Source organism: Eucyclogobius newberryi, unplaced genomic scaffold, assembly GCF_026437365.1.
Source record: "Eucyclogobius newberryi isolate DKJ021-1_F unplaced genomic scaffold, fEucNew1.0.hap1 SCAF_20, whole genome shotgun sequence".
Taxonomy (NCBI): domain Eukaryota; kingdom Metazoa; phylum Chordata; class Actinopteri; order Gobiiformes; family Gobiidae; genus Eucyclogobius; species Eucyclogobius newberryi.
The window spans coordinates 10,684,051-10,705,655 of NW_027315835.1; the positions used below are offsets into that span (position 1 = coordinate 10,684,051).

Genomic DNA, 21,605 nt, shown 5'->3' on the forward strand with positions numbered 1-21,605 from the left:
CGCGGTACCAAAACACGGCATAAATCATCTGGTGAGCGTTAGCGTTATTTGGGCAGTTAAGACGTTTTGTTTTTTTGTCGTCAAGCTGAACGGAAATATTTGGGCATGACACACGGGACAATTTCTGGCTCGAATTGAGTCACGTTTTTCGATCGCAAAAAATAAATAATAAACAGTCGCGTCCAAATCTTTTATCATTCTTAACTACGTAAAGAGACGGCCTTGAAGAGCCAAGACGCTAAAATGAATTATAAGCCAAGAATCTGCCTGAGTGGAGCCACTTTACTAAACTATTCAAAGACAAGTGCTTTGTTTTTCTGCGAATAAAGCGAATTAGGCAAGGAGCTCAGAATAAAGTCAAATTTAAATGAGTCCACGTTCCACAGTGATGATGATCGGCGTGAGCGCAGTGAGACAAAGATTGTACTTGGGCGACTGAGTTCTAGTTCTGCAAAATAAAAAGACTTAATTGTAGCACCAACATGTTATGAACTTTACCTGCCTCAATCTCAAATAAAGAAATAAAATGAAATAAAATGAAATAAAATGAAATAAAATGAAATAAAATGAAATAAAATGAAATAAAATAAAATAAAATAAAATAAAATAAATAAAATAAATAAAATAAATAAAATAAATAAAATAAATAAAATAAATAAAATAAATAAAATAAATAAATAAAATAAAAATAAAGAAATAAAATAAAAAAATAAAATAAATAAATGTTAAAACCCCCCCAAAAAAATCTATGCATTAAATTTGCGTCATAATTTGTGATGTATGCTATTATGTTAAAGAGCTAACAAGCAGGCCAAAATATCTCATCACGTTTTTGCATTCTCATTCTCAAGACGCCACTGCTCAGGAAATCTAATCCCAGATACACGCCCGCCGTTTGCTCTACAATCTGCGTCACAAGTAGGATTCAACGGCGTTACAAAGCCACAAAAAACAATCCACTGCTCGTGATCTGGAGCCGTCGTCAGGATATATAAGCACTTTGTTTCCATGATTTTGTTGTAACGGGAAAACCAGCAATGTAGTTTTTCAGCAGACTTGTTTCTTTGAGTCATTTTAGAGCAATATCATGATTTAAAATGTCCAAAATATAAAATAATGCTTCGAGGGTGTCATAGATTATAACTACAGTACAACAGACAAACACATACAGCGTCTTCTTTAACTGCAGTTGTCTTAATGCAACAGTCTTTAAATCAAACAGTGAATCAGAGGTAAGTCATCCTAAAATCGTTCTTTTCTGACTCGAGTTGAACCTCCCTGTGCAAGAAGGTCTCCGACACCTATAATGACAGTGTTTAACCCAAAAGTAAATTAGCGAGGAGGCCGGGAGGGGCTCCGCCTGCCATGGGACTGAAACGGTCACCTTCAGAGACAGACGGCTCTATTGTGGCGGGGGGGGGGTATTCGCCCAAACACGTCCCGGGCACAAGTCGCGTGTGAAGAAAGGCGTGAGCGGTTAAGTATTAGCTGTGCAAAGATGACAACGTGTCTGAGGCGCGTCAATGAGAAGTCACGCTCTCGGCCTCTTTCGCAGTGTTTGTGTGGGGCTTTACTGCAGACGAAACAAGACTACAATGAATACAAATCATGAAAGAGGATTCTGATGAGGGAATTATGAGTTTAGATCAAACGTGAGGTGTTGAAACTTTTGTCACGACAGATAATGTTCAATAAATGATGAAAAACTATGTTATTATTCATAATTTCTTCACATTTTCTTTGCACTAGTGGGGGAATTATTAATTGTTTTTGTAGTATGATGAGATGTGAGGATAGAATGAGTAACGTCCATGGCTCATTATAGTTAATAAATAAAGGTTTGATTTGCCATTTATTTGTTGCAGCTAGTTTTTAAACAACATTATACATTTAGAAAAGGGTTTACTGTGGTTATCCTGCTTTATTGTGTCCTGTTTTATTGTGTCTAGTTATGGCAATATTATTCTGTTAATTGTGATTATTCAAGTCACAATATAATCGTACAGACTAAATTATAAAAACATATAATTGTGTCAATTTTAAAAGCAATTTTTATATACCGTATTTTCCGGAGTATAAGACACACCAGCCAAAAATGCATAATAGAGAAGAAAAAAACATATATAAGTTGCACTTAAGTATGAAATGCAGTTGCGGTTGTGTGAAAATAACAAATTATATCACATATAAGTCGCTCCGGAGTATAAGTATATAAGTATAAATATAAGTCGCACCCCAGCCAAACTATGAAAAAAAGGTGCGACTTGTAGTCCGGAAAATACTGTATTTTTTTCAGTTCAATCTATAGTCATATTAACATAGATATTGTTATATATTATTACCGGTAACTTCATCACTTTACTTTACGTAAGTTTGATTTCAGAAGCTGGTGATGGACCAGAGGTATGACGATCTAACAGACACTCAAGAAATTAAGTATTTATCGTTAATAATCTTTAATAATCCTTCAATCGCTTCTTCTCACAATAATCCTAACACTAAAACGTAACATTGCGACAGTGGCAAGAAGCAGTGTCGACATCATCTTTTACACAATGTTTTCTGTAGCAATTTAACACACTTCAATCTGATTGCGACAGGTCCGAGCGTCTGACAATGAGACAGATTTTCACAGCTACTCTTGCTACATTTTGTTTGCGAACATATTTTCCGCGAAGTCAATCGGAAAAAAACAGGAACGCTGCATATTTATCCAGCAGACAAAACGGTGAAAAATGCATGTTTGGGACGAGCGGTGTCTGCCAACAGTCCGCCTTTGGCTTCTGTCCGCGGGGCGTCTGAGAGGTGGCTTCGGTCTGTGGCCTTTATCGCTTCAAACATCTGTCTCTGTTGTGAGGGAGGAACACGGCCGTTTGTTCAAAGTGAAACAGAAACAAAAAGACTGAAAGAAATTAATTGTTAAAACGGCGCGGTCTGGTTAAATATTCATTTTAATCCGGCGCAGGAGGAGAGATGCCCATCGCGCTTCTCTGTTCGAGGCAATTAAAAGGGATTTGCATCTTTACGGGACGGCTCGAAAACAAAAACGTGAGCCGTCGATGTCAAAGATCGCCCCTGACGTTTTGTTTTAGCTAAACTCCGGCTCTGAAGATGAAGTAATGACAGCGCCGGACTAATCTTCTGATGCGATTGACCTCTCGGCCCACAACATGAGCCGGAGACAAAGTCGATTACGCAGCTACTGGAACTAATGCGGCGAAGCGATGACACCGAGACAACGTTTGTCTTGTGATCTGGGACGCAAACACTGGAAGCATTTGGTGTGATAAAACGGAGAGAAGTCATCAAATGAAATACCGTAGTTTCCGGACTATAAGCTTAAAAAAATGCATAATAGAGAAGAAAGATAAACATATACAAGTTGCACTGGAGTATGAAATGCGGTTGCAAGTGTGAAAATAACAAATAATATCACATATAAGTCGCTCCGGAGTATAAATATAAGTGTAAGTATAAATATAAGTATAAGTAGCACCCCGGCCAAAACTATAAAAAAAGGTGCAACTTATAGTCTGGAAAATACGGTACTATACCTTTGTTATAATAATGTGTGTGGCAAAACTAATAGTAAACGTCCAGGACCGGGCATAAAATATATAATAATTGGTTTCTTCTTTAATGTACCGTAACTTTTTCAGTACCTTTTATACGTATATACAGTACTCAGCTCAACCACTGCATCTTAAAATATCGGGGCAGGGCTAGGAAAAGTTACAAAAGGAAAATGAGTTAACAATTCAAGCTCTAAATACAATTACCGTATTTTCCACACTATAAGAGGCACTTTAATTTTCTCAAAAACAACAACAGTGCGCCTTATAATCCAGTGTGCACCTTATATATGAAAAATGATCGAAAATAGACCATTCATTGACAGTGCGCTTTATAATCCAGTCTTATAGTGCAGAAAATACGGTAATTGATTGGTTTTAATGTCAAATTGACTGTCTTATTTAGTTTTCTTGCATCATCCCCAAAGTATTCATATTTTTCTGTATTTTTTTGGCAATGCCTCAAAATGCACGTGGTGGAGAGAGAACGCGTGATGAAAAGGTTGTGGCAGTTGTGTCCTCGTGTTGAAAGTATTTTAAAGTGTTGTTTGAAAGCGTATCTTCTGTCAGAGCCTCCGAGCGTGGAAGCGTTTCATCATCTCCGAGCAGAGGTCAAGGCTGAGCGGCCCCGGGCTTCGGTTACGACTGATGATGATGCTCCGGAGAGGCCCCCGAAGTGCGCCCGGGACCGTCCTGCTGAGGTAACCTTGAGGAACGGAGCCCTGACAGAAACTGGCGCCGCGCGTTTACCTCGAGTTCTGATGAGTGATTGGCAGGCGGCCCAACCAATCAGAAACGCACGTTCGTGAGAAAACAAACATGGAGGCTTTCAAATAAAAAAGAAAGTAATGTAATATGACGTAAAAGATGAAGTAGATTTTGTTCTGGATGTTATAAGAATAATCAGGAGATGTTTGGAGATAATTGTGATTATTCGGGTAACAATATCGTTTTAAAATATTTGTCTGGCATTTTAGAAAGATGTCATTCCTTCATATCATCATTTCCAATATGCAAAAAAATGTAAACCTAAATGTAAAGTGCTTAGACGAGGGGAATGACACGTCAAGATTAATTGTTCATCTAAAATCGTGATTATTCAGGTCACAATATAATCGTAAGAACCAAAGAATAATAATTGTGACAGTTTTAGATGAAGTAGTAGTATTTTTTGTTCACTATACAAAAATTGAAAGAGCTTTTTTATCAGGCAGTTTTGTCACATTTCACTTTATTTTGTCTTTCAGAAAGTTCAGTTTTGTGGAGCAGGTCACAAACTTGAGGAACAGTAACACGTTAGATCACGCCAATGAAAGAAATTGAAGAAGTCACTGTTTGGTCTCAATAATCATTAAATTGTAATGTTTTTCTCACAGTAATCGCAACACTAACATTTTATAAGTCGCAGCGAACCAGTTGAATTGTGATTTGACAGGTTTTACTGCCAGTTGCTTTGTTACAATCAGCCACATTATGTTAAATAGTAACACAGCCACAGGAGAAAGCAGAGTCTGGCCCAGCGATACAGTAACAATCTGCTTAAAGTGGAACATTCCTGGAAAGTTTTAGCAGAACTACGTGTAAGAAGTTTGTTTAAAAAAGTTTAAATTTAAAAATAATAATGTACTGTGATATCGAGTGAAAACATAAAGAAATCCCAGTCTATTAGTGGCTCAGACAGATTTATTTTAATAAGGAATAATATCATCAATGTCTCCCGTGTCAAGCATGTTCCCAAACACATATTTTGTATTTAGTGTTGACTTAAAGGACATTTCTAGAATAGTGCTCGGGGTGATTGACAAATATTTATTCAAACGGTATTTAAAGAAGAGCAAATGTCACAGCAAATTATCTGTCTGACATAAAGATGAAGGAAGCGGGACTAAAAATAAAACATCACTTGGACATATTCTAATGATGGCGGCCTAAGAATACAGTATACAAGAAAACGCTGCCTACAAAAGGAGTATATTTTTAAACCGGGTCTGAGCAGAGGAGCTAATGACGAGGCTCACGTGGACGAGGAGCTGCAGCCACGAGTTATGATTGTATAATGTTAATAATGCAAACGTGCTGAACACTCAGGACGATGGGCGAGTTTGAAATAAACATCTTGTCATTATATAATTGAACTTAACCTAGATTTGCAACGTATAAAGCGTTAAGATTTGAAGGACAAAGATAAAAATTGTGATTAGAGGTAGACAAGATGTTGAAATGTAGATACTATTGTGAATGTTGATTTGGTAATATACACAATTTGAAAATAAAGTGTAACATCTATAGTAAAAAATGCTAAAAAAATTAAAAAAAATATTTTTTTAAAACACCCGATAAAAAAAATCTATATATATTTTTATGTATTAAAGGTTCAAATAAATAGTACATGGTGATATTATTGGACTTTTGTGATCAACTTTAGAGACATTTCACACTGAAAAACCTCAACTCATTTACAGACACTTTTCTGTTAGATTGACATTGTATCGTTTGAATATAGTTATCAGGATACTCAAGAAAATATCTAATTTCTTTGTAAATATCCCCCACCTCTCACTATGAGCATTAGCTGAAGAATTTCAACCAGTTTTTACATTGTTTAACACCGACATTCTGAAGTGACCTACTGTATATCTTTGCGTAATGTTTCATACTCGTTTTTTTATTTTTGTTGGCAATAGAGGTGGAAGATGTCAAAATGTTGTTTTGGAGACATGTAAAAAAAAATTAATCATTTGAAAAAACATTTTGTCTAATAGTAAAAACATTATTTTAAAAAAGGCTTCAAAATCAGCTGTAAAAGAATGAAAATATGACAAAACTGCAATGTAATATTTAAAACAAACAGTATAATGTGATATTTCTGCTGTTTCTGGATTAATTCACGGTCCTATAATGTTAAATATGATACTTTACACTTTAATAACGACATTTACGGGCACGTTTTTGCACATTTCTGATAAACTGTAATGTTATCGTCTGAATAGCATCAAGATAAACCAAATTAAGACAAAAATGATTATTTATTGCCATTATTGCTCACCCCATAATCCATCCCCTAGAAGATGAATTGTGTCAAATTTAAAAACAAAAAAAATGCAATTTCAATATGATACAAATACAATTAACCTTAAATTCTTGAATCCTGACGCAATAATAAATAATGCACATCTACACAGGACAGGAGCAGCTCACAGGGGTGGGAGAAAGCGCGGGGGGCTTCACAACACCTCACTGCTGGACACAAAGGAAATCTGACTGACAGCGACACGCCCAGGAATGCCTCAAAAAAACAACATCGAAAAAACAAACACTCGCTCTCGACAAGTGACTTCAATAAGACACGCTTACGTTTTATTTTGACGGCTGGGGACCCCCCCGGGCTTCTCGGAGGTCTCGAGTGGCTCCGCTTTAACTCCCGACTGAAGCTATTATCCAATTAGCGAGAGGTGGACTGGCTGAGGCACCTGTGCGGGGCCGGGGAGTTCTAAAGACAAATGGGCTTTTAAATCTAATATTAAGTCAGGAATAGCGCCATCGGGATCGTCTAATGAACTGTAATGAAGGGAATGCAGTATCCACGACCCCGAGTTCAATTTAATTAAAAGAGTGGGACCTCCTTAACTTCACAAAAAGGTTACGGGAAAAACTACAAAAGGGGAACTCAATGTTATGTCAGAGGAAAAAGAACTGAAACTCTTTGGTGTTGGTGAACTTGTCCGTTGCGTTGTCAAACACAAAACGGACTGAGAGATGTTATAAAGAAACTCTAGATTTGCCAGTCCACTGCCCTTGTAAATGAGGGTCATCGCACTCATATGAATCGCACTGGATTATAAGGCGTACTGTCATTTTTTGAGAAAATTAAAGGCTATTAAGTGAGCCTTTTAGTGCGGAAAATACAGTAATCACTTTAAGTACACCAAACGGACTGATACAACTGAAATGATTAGGGAGATTTGGGCGGTATAAACATTACAATTATTACTGTAAAAAGAAGCTTACTCATTATCCATTTTGCAAAGCCTTCGATTATAAACACCTGATTTCTAAAAGTGGGCGTTGTGATGTTCAGAAGCCAGTCTTTTTGTTTCGATTCACCAAAGAATTGAGTATGAAATCAAATCTCAAGGGTTAATACGCGAACAAGAGACAGAAAATTGGTCCATAAGTCTATAATCAGCTTCATTTATCGCCTCCTTCAGTGTTCAGAGACAGACACGACGCGAGACACGAGAGCCGGGGACGCGCCGCCGTTACGCGACTAACTTACTCCTCTACGCAAGTACACTCAACTTTAAAAAGCAAACCGCGACTTTTTCTTTTCTTCTTCTGTTGGGCCCTGAGGTACTTCCCGACGGGACAAAAAGCAGCCGTGGCTCGTGACAACTCTGCCCCGAAAAGAAATCTGACTGACATCCAAATTGTGAAGCACAGAAGCACGGCATTCCTTTGCTCTTGGACGTTAACATTAAGGGATTAGAGAAGAAGACCAAAACAAAAAAGCTAGTTCAACCGAGGACGTTAGCTTCTCCATTATTCCCTTTTCTTTAATGTCAAGTATTCTTTAAAAGTCATCCGGCTTTGATCACAATTAACCGCAACGATAATGACTGTAATTTGTCGACGCAAAACAAACACAATGTTGGCAGCGCATCAGAGGAGGACGAGATGCGTTCGTTGCGGCGGGGTTTCGGAGGGTTTTGGAAGATAAATAGGAAACATAAAGATGCAGATAAAGACCTGGCGTGCAGGTGAGGAGGGCGTGTCGGCGGGAGAATCTTAAGCATGTCAAAACGGCGCGGCGACGGGACGGTTGCCGCGCACGCATAAGGTCCCCGGAGCGGCTGGGGCTGTAATTACACGCAGACGAGTAAATCCGCACGGAACAAAGCACAATAACGACTGCTGTACTGCTCGTATGGCTTTACTCATTACAACCCAGAAAGATAAATGTTGTACCGACTGAAACGTAAACTAAACACTGCTATGTTTTAGAAAAGACAAATGGAAAGGAGACCACAAAAGTGTCACCAAATGTAATTTCACTTTTCTATTTTTTTGGTTCTAGTATAGATACACAAATGGATGAACAATACATCATTGGGGAAACTTCTCAGCTATAACTGTTTTATTTTGGCACATTTAAGCTAAAGAAGTGGCAGTAGCTTTATAAGATCATCAAAAAACTGCTATAAAAGTCATTATGATGTAGTGAACACCAATTTCTTTAAATGCGGAGATGGGAAAACTTAACTTCACATAGTGGGCTTCGCAGTGGAGTTAATAATTGCAGTTAACAGTTATCAGCCACAACAGCAAGTCTTTTTTTTTGTCCAAGCCATGGGGCAAAATAAATGTAATTTCTCACATGTTCACACAATTTTGCAGAAATTTTATCTCACAACATGGCACAATATCTTGTCCCATCCCAAATGAGTCTTTCCTTCCATCTAGATAATGATTGGTACAGGTAAAAAGTACTGTTCAGGTACCAAAAAACAGGTATAAAGTACTTGTATCGGGGGGAGAAAATAAGTTTATCCGACCCTACCACAAACTACTAATCAGTTCATCATAGATTCATGGATGTCTGCTTTACAATCCAATAGGACCATACACAGTGTCCTAATGATTTAAAATGCATTTAAAAGGGGAGAGAACAAGTATAAGCCTCTTCAACAATGGGTCGCCTCGAGTATTTCGCTCTGAACTTGGCCCATTCGCTGCAGCACATTCACAGTGAACCTGGACGCAAATGACTGAAAAGAAAGAGCCCGGGGCCATGAGGATTTTTGCACTAAATACCAAAAGCGCTTCCTCGTCTCGGACTTGGGGCTAAATCGCGGCCCACAATGAAGACTGACAGGTCGAGTGCCGGGCCCGGCCCACACAAAGAGGGACACCCGCGCCGCAGACGGGACAACGGCCTCCCGCATCAGTCAACGCAGTAATTGACACGGAGGCCGGGTCCTGGACGGACATTTTTAAAATACCTGAGAGCTATTTACACACCTGCTCGGGCGAAAGGAGGAGGGCACCGGCTCGAGACGCACCACAATCGGCCCAATTACGGCACAAGAGACGCACTGACTGACCGCCCGAGGATGACGAGGTAAACAGAGTCGTGCGTGTTTGTCTGAAGCGGAGGTGTCAAAGGCAAACAAGAGAGGGCAAGCTTTTGTGGAGTTGTGGAGAGTTGGGCATTTAGCGTTTGTATCTCCATAAAAGACAAGCAGGGGACTCCATCGGGCTAAGTTACGAGTCAAATCTGTGGAGAGATGGCCCTGCTCACAGTGAGAATGCAATAAACTATAAAAACACTGAGCCGGACTGAGGAACATTCAAAGCAATCATTTCCGAGGAGAAAGCAGGAAGTGAACCTTCTGCCAGAAAAGTTACATAGTGCTCCTTTACAACTTTTTGGGTTTGTTTTTTTAAGATAAGATAAGATATGCCTTTAATGTCCACACATGGGGAAATTTTGGTGTTACAACGCAGTAGATACAGGGGGAAAGGACAGATAACTTATAGGAAGTTTAAAAAACACTCTTAATAGGGAATGGAGGGAAGATAAAATAGATAAAAATAGCTGGCATAAGACAAATAATACTACTAATAATGGTAAAGTAAACACTCTTATTTACATCAGTTTTACCATTTTTACATCTTATTTGTTTTAGCACGCAATAAGGCCTTCTTGCACGTACAATCAGTAAACGTTAACTTATGTGAAATATATTTCTTGAACATATGAAAGAACGATTCTCAAATGCCGGTTCACAACACCACAGTTTGCACCAAATAAACAACAACAAAATACATGTGCGTGCGATTAGGTTTTTGTTGCGTTTTAGATGTTCTTTTGCCGTTTGTACAAATGAGCTGCTGCAACTAAATAATTTCCTGAAAACCATTAATAAAGTGTATCTGTTTATCTATCGAGATGAAAAGGAATTATATCCAGAAGAATGAAACCCTGAGAACCAGATTTTCAAACCATAAAAGAGGAAAGATTTTCTGTTTACTTGTTCCAACATTTTGCTTTTTTGCAATCCATGATTTTGTTGGCCACTAGCATAGAACAACTCTTTCATACGGTAAAGTGAAACAGGGTGGACCACCAAAGGACATCCGATCAGCTCTCATCTCAAAGAGTCTCTATAGTGACACACACGAGGCTTTCTTGTATCTAATTAGATGAAGACAACGTTTAGTGGTCTGAAATTCTTATTTTACAAAACAGTTCATGGGGGAAAATGAAATGTTTCAATAAAAAGTTGGGTAAATCAGTTTTATGGGGAGAAAGACTCTGGATATTAAAAGTAAATTGACATATACATCATTGTCTATCTTTACTTGTAGTTTTATTTGTTCGATGAGGTCACAACATCAAAAGAGAACAGGATGTTTGGAGCGTGTCCGAGTTAGGTAAACTAGGCCTAAAAAAAAAGAGGGTGGGTGGCCTCAGGGGAAGAACCTGCAGTGTAATTACAGGCCACAGACGCAACGACGCAGAGTTCACTTTGGGGCTGAAAGGGAGGTCAGCCATTACGCTAATATTCATATGTCACGGAGCGAATTCCTTTGTGCAACGTCAAAACTAAACTATAGAGAGGAGCCACTTATGCCAGGCATCTCAAGCGTGCGACCATCTCGTCTCTCCTGTGTTTATAGTCGCCAAAAAGAAACGTTCACAGGATATAATGATAGAATTTAATCGTTTTACAGTTGTTAAATGCATGTTTGAAATACGTAGGCTGAAAAGTATGTCCAAGACGTTAAAAATGGGACGGTCCTTTGTGCAACTTAAGGAATTATTGTCAAATTGTCGTTTCAAAAATGACTTCATACAAACAAGCAATGTTGTGTTCCATTGTTGGCAAAATAAGAATCAGTTTTATGTTGCAGCTGGTTACTCAGTTATTTCATTAATGATAACAGGTGAATTTGCCGTGGATACAAAACTTAATGGTAGAAATCCTTAACTGACCTGATTTATGGAGTTGGCAGTACAAGAGGCAAGGCCCGTTCCCAGAGTTGCGACGAAGAAGATGAGAGGGTCAAAGGGCACTGGCGCCATTGCATATCCCGCAGCAGCAGTCATAACCACCAAGGCTGATCAGAAATAAGGAATGCAAATAAAAGGAAAACATTTTGTATATTCAAATCAAATCAATTTATTTTTGTAAGGCCCAAAATCACAACAACAGTTGCCTCTGAGGGCCACAGGGAGAAATGAATCAACAATGTCTGTGGTGGCGAGGGAGTCAGACAATGTCTGTGGTGGCGAGGGACGATGTCCCAGGGTCCTCTGTTCTTAGACTCTCCTTCTCGGCCAGGAAAAACTACAAAAAAACCTCTTTGGGGAAAAAAGCGTAGAAACCTGGAGGAGTTCCAGTGAAGGAGAGATCCGACTCTCACAGACGGACAACGATATTAAAACAATGGCAATCTGATGCATATAAAGATTGAGTTTAGTTAGCTTTGATTGTCTAGTATTTAAATAAATAAAAGATGCACATATCTTATGTACTGTGTTTAAAAAAAAATTAAAAAAAAAAAAAAAAATTGTAGCATGTTTGTATCCATGCATGTTTGTATAATGTTTAGCAGTTTACCTGTGAGTTTAATTTTGGCCAGTTTGGCATACACATCAGGCAGGTCACTCAGTTCCACTTTCACTTCTTTCCACTGTCGGTCGAGGCGTGCCACCTTCGACAGCTCGGTCTCTTCCTGGACGTGTGGCGCCTCCTTCAACTTCCCTGCTTCACTCGATGTCTCTGGTGCGACTACCTCTCTGGTCGCCGCATCAACGGTGGAGATTTGAGGCTTTGCTGCGGCGGACAGCTCCTCCTGGTCCGGGCCGATCGTGGGTATCCTCTGCACCTGTCGCTCCACTGCATCCTCTGCTTCTTCCACGAGGGTCACCGCTGGCTGCTGTTTAGGGGCAGCACGTTGGTGCAGTCCACTTCTGTTCTTTGTAACATACTGACATGAAACAAAAAGAAAGTCTCAATAAGTCTTTAAATAATTAGATTGTTGTATTATGTGTAGAGGTGGGTACATGAAAACAATTCTAATATAGCAGTTGTTGTATTGGAGAATTTAAATATAGAAAAATGTAATATTGAGTGTACTGTGTATAACTATTACAAAATTACATAAAACGTCAAGTATAATCTCCAAAAACATGGCTATAAAATGTATCCCTGCTTTTAGTGATTATTTTATAGTCCATTTATCTAATGTGTAACATGAACATCAACCAAGACATTTACAGGCACATTTTGGTACATTCCTGATTTGACATAGTAAATGTTTTTAATGAATTTTGTAATCAAGATGATGAAAAAAAAAAGAATAATTTGTCAATACCGCCCACCCCTAATTTTGTTTAGTGCAACTTTTATAGTAATATCATGTATTTCCTCTTGAGCAAAATAACATAGGTTACACAAAGACTGTTATAAATATCGAGTCAATTTATCCAGAATGATCAAATTAACTTTTCCACAAGATTAAACTCTACATTTTATCACCCAAACTCCTGTGCTTTAGTTTTATATGAGACAAAAGTCAGATGACAAGCTCCCGCTGAGCAGCAGCAGCAGCGCAGCAGCAGCAGCAGGGCCACAGCAGCAGGGCCACAGAGGGCAGATCAGGACACAGTTGTTACCTGTCGTTTGAGGAAGTTGAGATGCTGGTACGTGAGCCAGTCCGAAGGGTCTCTTCTGTAAAGTTTTATGATAGTCCGGGTGCTGTGGTTGCACTGAGATACATGTTGGAGTAGATTCTGCTTCAAGCTAGCGCCAACCAATCCTGCAGCAAAACAACATAAGCATTGACACTTAACTATCTGTCTTGACAACCAATAAAAACAAAATATAACAGTCATGTCAACAGTAATTTACCATCTTAATGTGTAGTTTAAACTGGGTCATTCAAATGCATATGTTGTTTTATACGTTTAATGCAAACTAGGTAACTCCCGTTTAAGGTCAATGCTTCCCTGTTAGAAAACCGCAGCCAGTCTATGCTAAGCTAACTAGCATTGGCGTTAGCATTTCCAGAGGTATTAAACGAACGCGTGTGATTGTGTTCAGCAAACGTGGCGTATTTGTGGTAATGGTATCGCGTGTTCAAACAGATTACCTGACAAGCGACAACATGGCGATTTAAACATGATGTAGAGGCAGATTTACAACACCGGTTCCGACCCCTCACGTTTAGCTCGCTGCCATTTTGACCTCCTTGTGCAACCACAACTACTTCCGGGTGGAAATGTAGACGTCTTCAGTTCCGCGACCGCCCAGAGCCGTTGCCATAGAAATTAAAGGTGCAGTGCATGGATCTATTATATTACCTTTTACGATATTATTATAGGGACTTGTTTGTCTGCATGGAGAAGTTAGTAAGTGCGTTCATGTTTAGCTGCGCCTCGTTTGGATGATCGACAGCTGCAATGGAGTGGGAATGTCACGATTATTCGGTTAATTATTCAGGTCACAATATAATCGTGAAAACCAAAAAATAATAATCGTGACAATTTTAGAAGTTAAATTAATTGTCCAAAAACAGACCCAAATGTATAGAACTTTTTTTTATCTGGCTGTTTTTGTCACACTTACTTTATTTTTCATGCATATTTCATAAAGCCGGTCACAAACTTGAGGAACAGTAACATGTCAGATCACAGGAATGAAATAAAATTGAAATTTGTTTGGTCACTGTCTCGAATAATCGTTAAATTGTAATGTTTTTTTCTCACAATAATCAAAGCGCTAGAATATGATACCGTGACATCCTATCTAAAAGTCTGCTGTAAAGATAAACAACAACTTCAAAACAGTTGAAATTGTGTTGGGCGTACGCACTCATTGAAACGCGACAAAATAGTCAACTTAAGACAATTTAATGAAGATAATCATGTGCATCAAAGGTAAGGTATTTGAGCCACAGAAAAAGGTAGGAAGAAAAACAAAAATGTAAAAAAAAAATCCTAATTGAAAAAGGATCAAACCATTGCCTGGTAAATAAATAAATGAATAAATAAATAAAGCTTATAATTATAGTATGTAGATCATTACAGAAATCAGACCAATCAAAGGTCAGAGCAAGTCAGGTTAAAGCAATGATCCAGTCAATTATCTGGACAGGGTAGTGGCTAGCTTAAACTTGTTGTGAGTTGAACTACTGACCAGCGGGCCCGGGTCGACAGGGGTGCAAAAGGTCTTGCTGATCCTGAACGCTCTTTTTTAGGCCTATTATGTAATGTGTGAGCTACTGTGTCCAAAAAATTACACATTGGATCAATAAACAACAAGTGTAAGCACATGATATTCAGCACCAACTTGAATAAGATAAGATAAGATATTCGTTTATTGTCCACACATGGGGAAATTTTATTGTTGCAACGCAGGTAGATACAGAGGAAAAGGACAGATAACTTATAGGAAGTTTAAAAAACAGTCTTAATAGAAGAACTCTTATAAACAAAACTCTTATAAACAAAAACTCCTATAGACAAAACCTCTCATTAATACTAATAATAATGGTTTTATGTTTAATGATTTTCCTATCCCGAAATGACAAAATGCAGCCTCACCTCATTCAAACTATACAAACTATGTAGGCTAAACCCTCTTTTATGTTTTTATCTGTTAAACAATACATTTTAATTTATTGCCCCAATCAGAAATAACGATCTTCTAGAAACAAGGCACTATTTTTATCCATATCTGAATGAATGCAAACACGATTTCACATTAATCTACATGCACTGCCTGATTAAATAATATGACCAAGGTAAATATACTTCTGTACCTGCAGTGAACTGACCTTTCTTTCAGGGACCTCCTTGGTAAAAGACACACAGTACAATCTCGAGACACCATCTAGACACAGTGATAAACAAGGCACACAAGGCTACCCCCCATCGCAGTATTTTTATTGCCACAGATAACGGTTATGTGCTTAGCTCTTCTCCGTTTCAATCCGCTCTGACCCGGTCAACCTCCTGCCAGTTAGCTCCGGCATACAGTAAGCTTTATGATGTGAGCTAACCATTCCACTGTTCCCCCGATTGCATTACCCTGCCATCGAGGAAGTGCGCGGTCGTATAAGGCAATCCCGTGACCAAAATGGTACGTTCGCTGGCTCACCTTTCCGTCAGAACTTCAGACTTTATTGAAGACATGTATACAGCAGGATACTTATACATGCATGGAGCTGCAGTAAAAAATAATGTAAAAACCCTTTCCATTTTTAAATTTTTGGATAGAATAGGAATACGCTCATGGTTTGTGGCCACCTACGACATTGCTATAAGACATAAAGGGTAGTTTGTGTTGGATTTTTCATAAACTATCTATCGAAGTCCTATAATGTGACGTTGATGTGTTTAAATCATACAAACCTGTTCATTTTACCCATACAAATTTAGCAAAAATCCTGATTTATTCACCGCAAAAGCAATTTTACATGATGTGAAAATTGGTTCCGTTTACATTTTAGGTTTGGAGTCTCCACCGTATTATCAGAAAGCAGATTGAGCTCCTCGATTTGGGTTCATTCAGCTAAAAAGAGTTTGAAAAAAACACACAAAAGGGCTTATTACAGTTTGATATGAGGTATTCTCTTGAAACATCTGATCCCATCCATTATCATGTAAGTCGAGCGCATTGCAGCATGTGAACTCTTCGGAGCACATGTTGCATCTACAGCTTCAAACCACTGCCCCCAGGCTTCTTGCATAATTGCCCAAGATTGCCATTTCTTTAAAAATTCAGTAAGTTTAAATTTAGTTTCATGTAAAAATACTTTACACAGACGTTCCCTAGTCTATATTTCAATCTCAAAAATGTTTGGACACCCCTGCTTTAAACTGGGCGCCATATTCTGCCTGTAAAAGTACCAAGAAATGGACAAAATGGTCGTGTTGAAGCTAAAGATGGTTCATGGCGGTCATTTGATGGTCTGCAAATATAAAACACACGTGTATAAGTTCTAGGAAAACAGCAAAATGTGAATTATGAAGCCAACCCAAACACCAAAAGCGAAAGGAGGAAGTTTCTTTATAATCCTCTATGATACGGGGTGCTTCCTGTAAAAGTGTATAACCCAGCAGGCCGTGACCAACCATATGTCATCGCCCTCGGACAATGCAAGCTTTCTCTGTCTTTGTTTCTCTCTTGGGAGGATGTTTACGGCCATTTTGCTTTTTTTTCAAGACTCAGTGAAAGGCGTGTGGTCAAATAAAAAGCCTGCCCTGGACCACCACCAGTGTTAGAACAACTGTAAAGTCCCTCCATGAAAGACCCCATGGAGTCCTCCTGCTATTGTAACACTGGCTCTCTCCATCTGCTCTTCAGCTTGTGTGTTCAAGTCAACCCTATGGACAGGAGCCATTAAAAAGATGTCAAGGTTTTTCAGTGCACTTCAATAGAGCAATTAGCTTAACAAGGGAGGCTTCCTGACTCCAGGTTTTAGCCACGTATCCACTAATCCCAGAGATCAATAGATGGATTAGAGGATGGGGTCAATCAGAAGTGTACTTACATGAGAGGGTAAATAGCGTTTGAGTACAGTACAAGACGTATAAGAGGGTGTCGTTGATTGATTAGGAACTTAAAAGTGGGAGATTTACAAACCGCAAAAGGAGAAAGTAGGTATTTAAATCAACAGTGTGTACAGTTTGTGAATACTACCATTAGTACAGTGGTAGTATTCACATCCATGATTTTGTCGGGCAGATGTAAAGCTTTAGAACTGTTTTTTTACTGACATGAGGTTTGTTTGTACCAATTTTCTACAATGAAAAAGGCCCGTCATTGCCGTAATGTATTTTGAAATTTGAGGTGGTGTTAACGAGTCATTTTGCATTTTTTTTTTATCTACTAGGACCAAACCTGATGGTGTATCAGCTTCAAACTGATAACATTTCATTGCTCATGGGTTTTGTGTTTTTTGGCCAAATTTGTTTTCGAGGGAAATTATAGGAGGAAATGACAAAAGTACAACGAGGTGCACTTTTGTCAGTGCCGTGTTTGATCCAATATGGCCGACTTCTTCTTAAGGGCGGGGCCATAATATATATATTTTTTCATATTATTAGATTTTTTTTCATATTATTAGATTTTTTTCATATTATTAGATTTTTTTTTCTTATTATTAGATTTTTTTTCATATTATTAGATTTTTTCTTTCAGTTTTTTTTCACGGGTCTTCACTCAAAATTAGAACTCACTGATTTCTAATTTTTGATATCACTAACGCTCATATTCTTCCTTGTTTATCACTCTGGGTCGACTCTCGTACTTCGGCTCGGGCCTCATAAAAACTACCAGTACTAGCATACATAACGAGTAAAGTAAAGCTGATTTTTGCTCCTTACTCCACTGTATTGAGCACGATTGTTATTCACGACCATTGTGTCTGTAAGGACCATTACTGGGACAATGCAAAAGAATCTATACGACAGAGATTGATGTGACATTGATGACTGACTGGGTTTTGCTGAAATAATCCATACAACTGTGTATATATCGCAAAATATTGTGTATTACCCACTACAAGACAAAGAAAACTGTACAAGACTTTACATGATCTAAAGTAAGATTGACAATGTCATTAATACAAACTGAAATGTCAAACTAATCTTGCTAATACTTCGGTAATATTCTCGGAAAAGTGTCTAATTTTCCTGAAACAAACGGCCGCACTTGAATCTCGGAGCTTTACCCTGCAGGAGGAAGGAGCTGTCATGAAGATTGATGCCTGCGAGCGGTGTTTGGATCTGCGGCTGTCTGCTCCGCTGTGAGCTTTGTCTCATTAGTGATTTCAAAGCGGCAGAAACTTAAAGCTGGTTTGTATTTTCGCCCGCTGCGCCTCTGCGAGCTGTGGTGCGGAGGTGACATGCTGGATCGATTGGAAAGGTAGCGCGGGCCCCAGGTTTGTGTAAGCACCGAGCTGACAGGTCAGTAATGAACGCTAATGTGAAAAGCCCACATATGGAGAACTGCAGGCTGGATAAGTTTATTATATTAAGTCTATTCGTGGATTTCAGCTTTCCTGTTATGGCCTATACGTTTCAAAAGGTACTGTATATGTTCACCCAACAAGTTGATGTAAAATTATTTGATAAAAACAGTAGCAATTTAACGTTTTGGCCTAAATGTGGGTGTGCAATACTGTCATATTCATACGCAATACTGTTATATTCATGTGCAATACTCTGACGTCAATCATATTGGTGCAATATTCTCCGACTGTTGTAAATAAGAGTGTTACTTTTGTTACTATTATTATCATTTTTACGTTTTATTAAGAATATAAGAGGTTTTTTATAAGAGGTTTTTTATTAAGTGTTTTTTTTTAAGTTATCTGTTCTTTTACGTTATTACCTACTTGTGCTGCAACAATGGAATTTCCCCATTGCGTGCACAAATAAAGGTTTATCTTATCTTATATGTATTGCAGATAAAGAAGAGTTTGACTTCATGAACTGTAAAACTGGACGGCGATTTTTACCTTTATAAACCCAATCTTCATATTATTTGCATGTATTGTTGTCAGTTTTGCGTTGTAGACAATTTCTTATACTATTGCAATTGCACCGCACTATAAATAAAGTGTTTAGGTCAGATATGGGTGTGAATAAGTCACAGTTTGTGTTTAGATTATGGTTAGGCAAGTAGTGGTTAAGTTTAAGGTTAGAATTCTATTTGTATTTTGTATAAAAAGTATTCAAATTCCTTAAATTATGGTTACTAGAACATTGACATTTTACTTTATTTTTATTTTTACAGTAGACAAATTCCAAAATACAATAATTTAGGTAAAAAAGGTCAAAAGTGTATTTATTATTTAAACCAAGATTACCCATTCATTGTTCACTTTCTCTTTACACATCTCGCACAGTTGGGGTAAAGCACTAACCATCCATAATGAGCCTCCCTCTCCCCAGACGCTTCATTTAATGGCCCGGTCACTCACTGAAGCCCGCCCTGACCTGTCATCGCAGCAGCTCTTCTCCTGTGATTTACAAGCGCCGTCCCAGCGGCTTTAGGGCCTTCACTAATCCCTCTGGGACCACCGTTCCGACCGGCCGTGGAGTCTGAGCGTCTTAAAACAGCGCTGGACAGACAGCGGCACATAACGACGAGCAAAAACAGATGCACAGATGCAGGGTGTTTGTAATTGATTTTCTGGGGCCGCCTGTTGTGTCAGTGGTGGTCTAACGAGGGTCCGACTGGCGCCCGGAGCTTGTGAACCGCAGGGAGCCACAGCACTGTAAACCCAATGGAAACATGCTAAACATTGTCTATAGTTGCGGGCAGAGGAACGCTAGTGGGAAGAAGCTAACTATTTTTGGACTTGACTTGGTGATTGACAGGTGGATTAGCCAATCAGGGACAAGCATGGTGTGTCCATATTAAAATAAATATAGCTGCTTATGAGGGGGAAAAGCAAAGTGTGTATTTTATATTCCAGGCAAGAAAATCTATAAATGGCAGCATGATGGAAATGAAATATTGCAGTGGTTTTACATCAATTACCCCATTTCAAGGAATTTATTGTATTGTGAGATAACGTGTATTATATGTATTAGATTGAGTTGTGAAATATATCCCGTGATTTCCTGGCCTATTGGAAATACTATCTTCTTTAGGGGGGTCAATGGCGTTAACAGCTTTGGTCATAAACATTGATATTAATAAAACTCCAACAACGCCACACAGAGAGATGGCTCTGGGACCAAAAGTTAGACACAGTGCAATCAAGAAGAGGCAGAGTATAACTAACTAGATATAAACCTGTTGTTTCAGTTGGTAGGAATTACTTTTCATTAAAAACATTTGTTGCAGTCCACATTACAATTGCATATATTCTCTTTCTATTACAATTGCACATAACCCTAAGTCTATTGCAGGTTTCCCACTAGACCATGTACCATTGCACATATCCTGAAGGCAAAATGATTCTCGGTCTTGCCTCTGAGATTCTGGCCTCATATTGCCCGCTAATGGGCTGGTCAAGCCTAAATGTTAAAAGATTGAATTAGCTCACTGAAGTAAAACCATAAATGCACTGTTACGACAGAGCCTACTTCACGTTAGACACTGATCTGCACCTTGACAGGTGACAATTTATAGGCTGGACCCATATCCGCCTACGAGCCATTTGGACCACAGCTCTGAGGGTTACTAGACGCCAAACACAGAGCCACAAGGCACCATGACATGAGCATTTGTGGCTTGAAAACTTTATTATTGCAGGAAAATAAAAGTGAAAGCTACCTGGAGCAGCCAAGCCAAGTAAACACCCCAAACCAGTGACGGAAAAGTACAATTCAGAGAACGAACGAGACAATGAGAGAGGCCTTTACATTCTAAAGCACCACCTGCTGGCCCAATCTGAATAATGAGTAATTTCTTTACATTGCAATGCGTTCCTGTGTCGGACAGCTGCATTCCTCTAATCTGTTTCTGCAAGCCCATAATAGTTTACTGTAAGAAGCCCACCTCTATTTAAAACTGCGATTTCTTTCTGAAAGTATTTGAAGTTCTTGAAGCATCCCAAACCTCCATGTAACTGTTGAGTCGCACAGCTGCTGGCTCAGGCTCACCCTTTGTCTCAGACCTCAAAATGGCCGCCTCCGCTGTTTTCCTCCGCGCTAGTGTCTTCAGCGTCTTCGCGGGCCTCCCTGTCTAAGCCTGTAATTGGCCACGGCTCATCAATCACAGAGCGCGCCCTTTCACCCCCGTGCATCATCCACAGAGCAGGAGCAGAGGGAGCAGAGGAATGGTCTCCCAATGGTGAACGAATGTTGGGCTATGGGAGGGGCAAATGGTTCGGTAAAGATACTCCTCCAAGTTCATGTTAAACAACTACTGCATTTGCCTGAGTGCGCAATTAAAGAAAATGTAATTGCTCCTATAATGTCTCGATGGAGTCGCACTGTAAACACGATCATTACTTCAAGAGTTAAAGCACTTGAGGATATCTTTGGGCTTATAAAGGTAGCCT

At 38.9% G+C, this 21,605-nt stretch overlaps 1 protein-coding gene across 1 annotated transcript in view; it reads right to left on the reverse strand.

Annotated features, from left to right (window-relative positions):
* cox10 (cytochrome c oxidase assembly factor heme A:farnesyltransferase COX10) overlaps positions 1–13,845 on the reverse strand; it is a 34,877-nt gene extending 21,032 nt beyond the window's left edge. Inside the window, exons 1-4 of the mRNA XM_072455575.1 lie at positions 13,731–13,845; positions 13,255–13,397; positions 12,197–12,566; positions 11,569–11,693 (exon numbers count right to left, since the gene is read on the reverse strand). Of these exons, the coding sequence (XP_072311676.1) occupies positions 11,569–11,693; positions 12,197–12,566; positions 13,255–13,397; positions 13,731–13,761 (669 nt within the window). The 5' untranslated portion in view covers positions 13,762–13,845. The remainder of the gene's footprint in view (positions 1–11,568; positions 11,694–12,196; positions 12,567–13,254; positions 13,398–13,730) is intronic.
* Between the last annotated feature and the right edge of the window lie 7,760 nt (positions 13,846–21,605).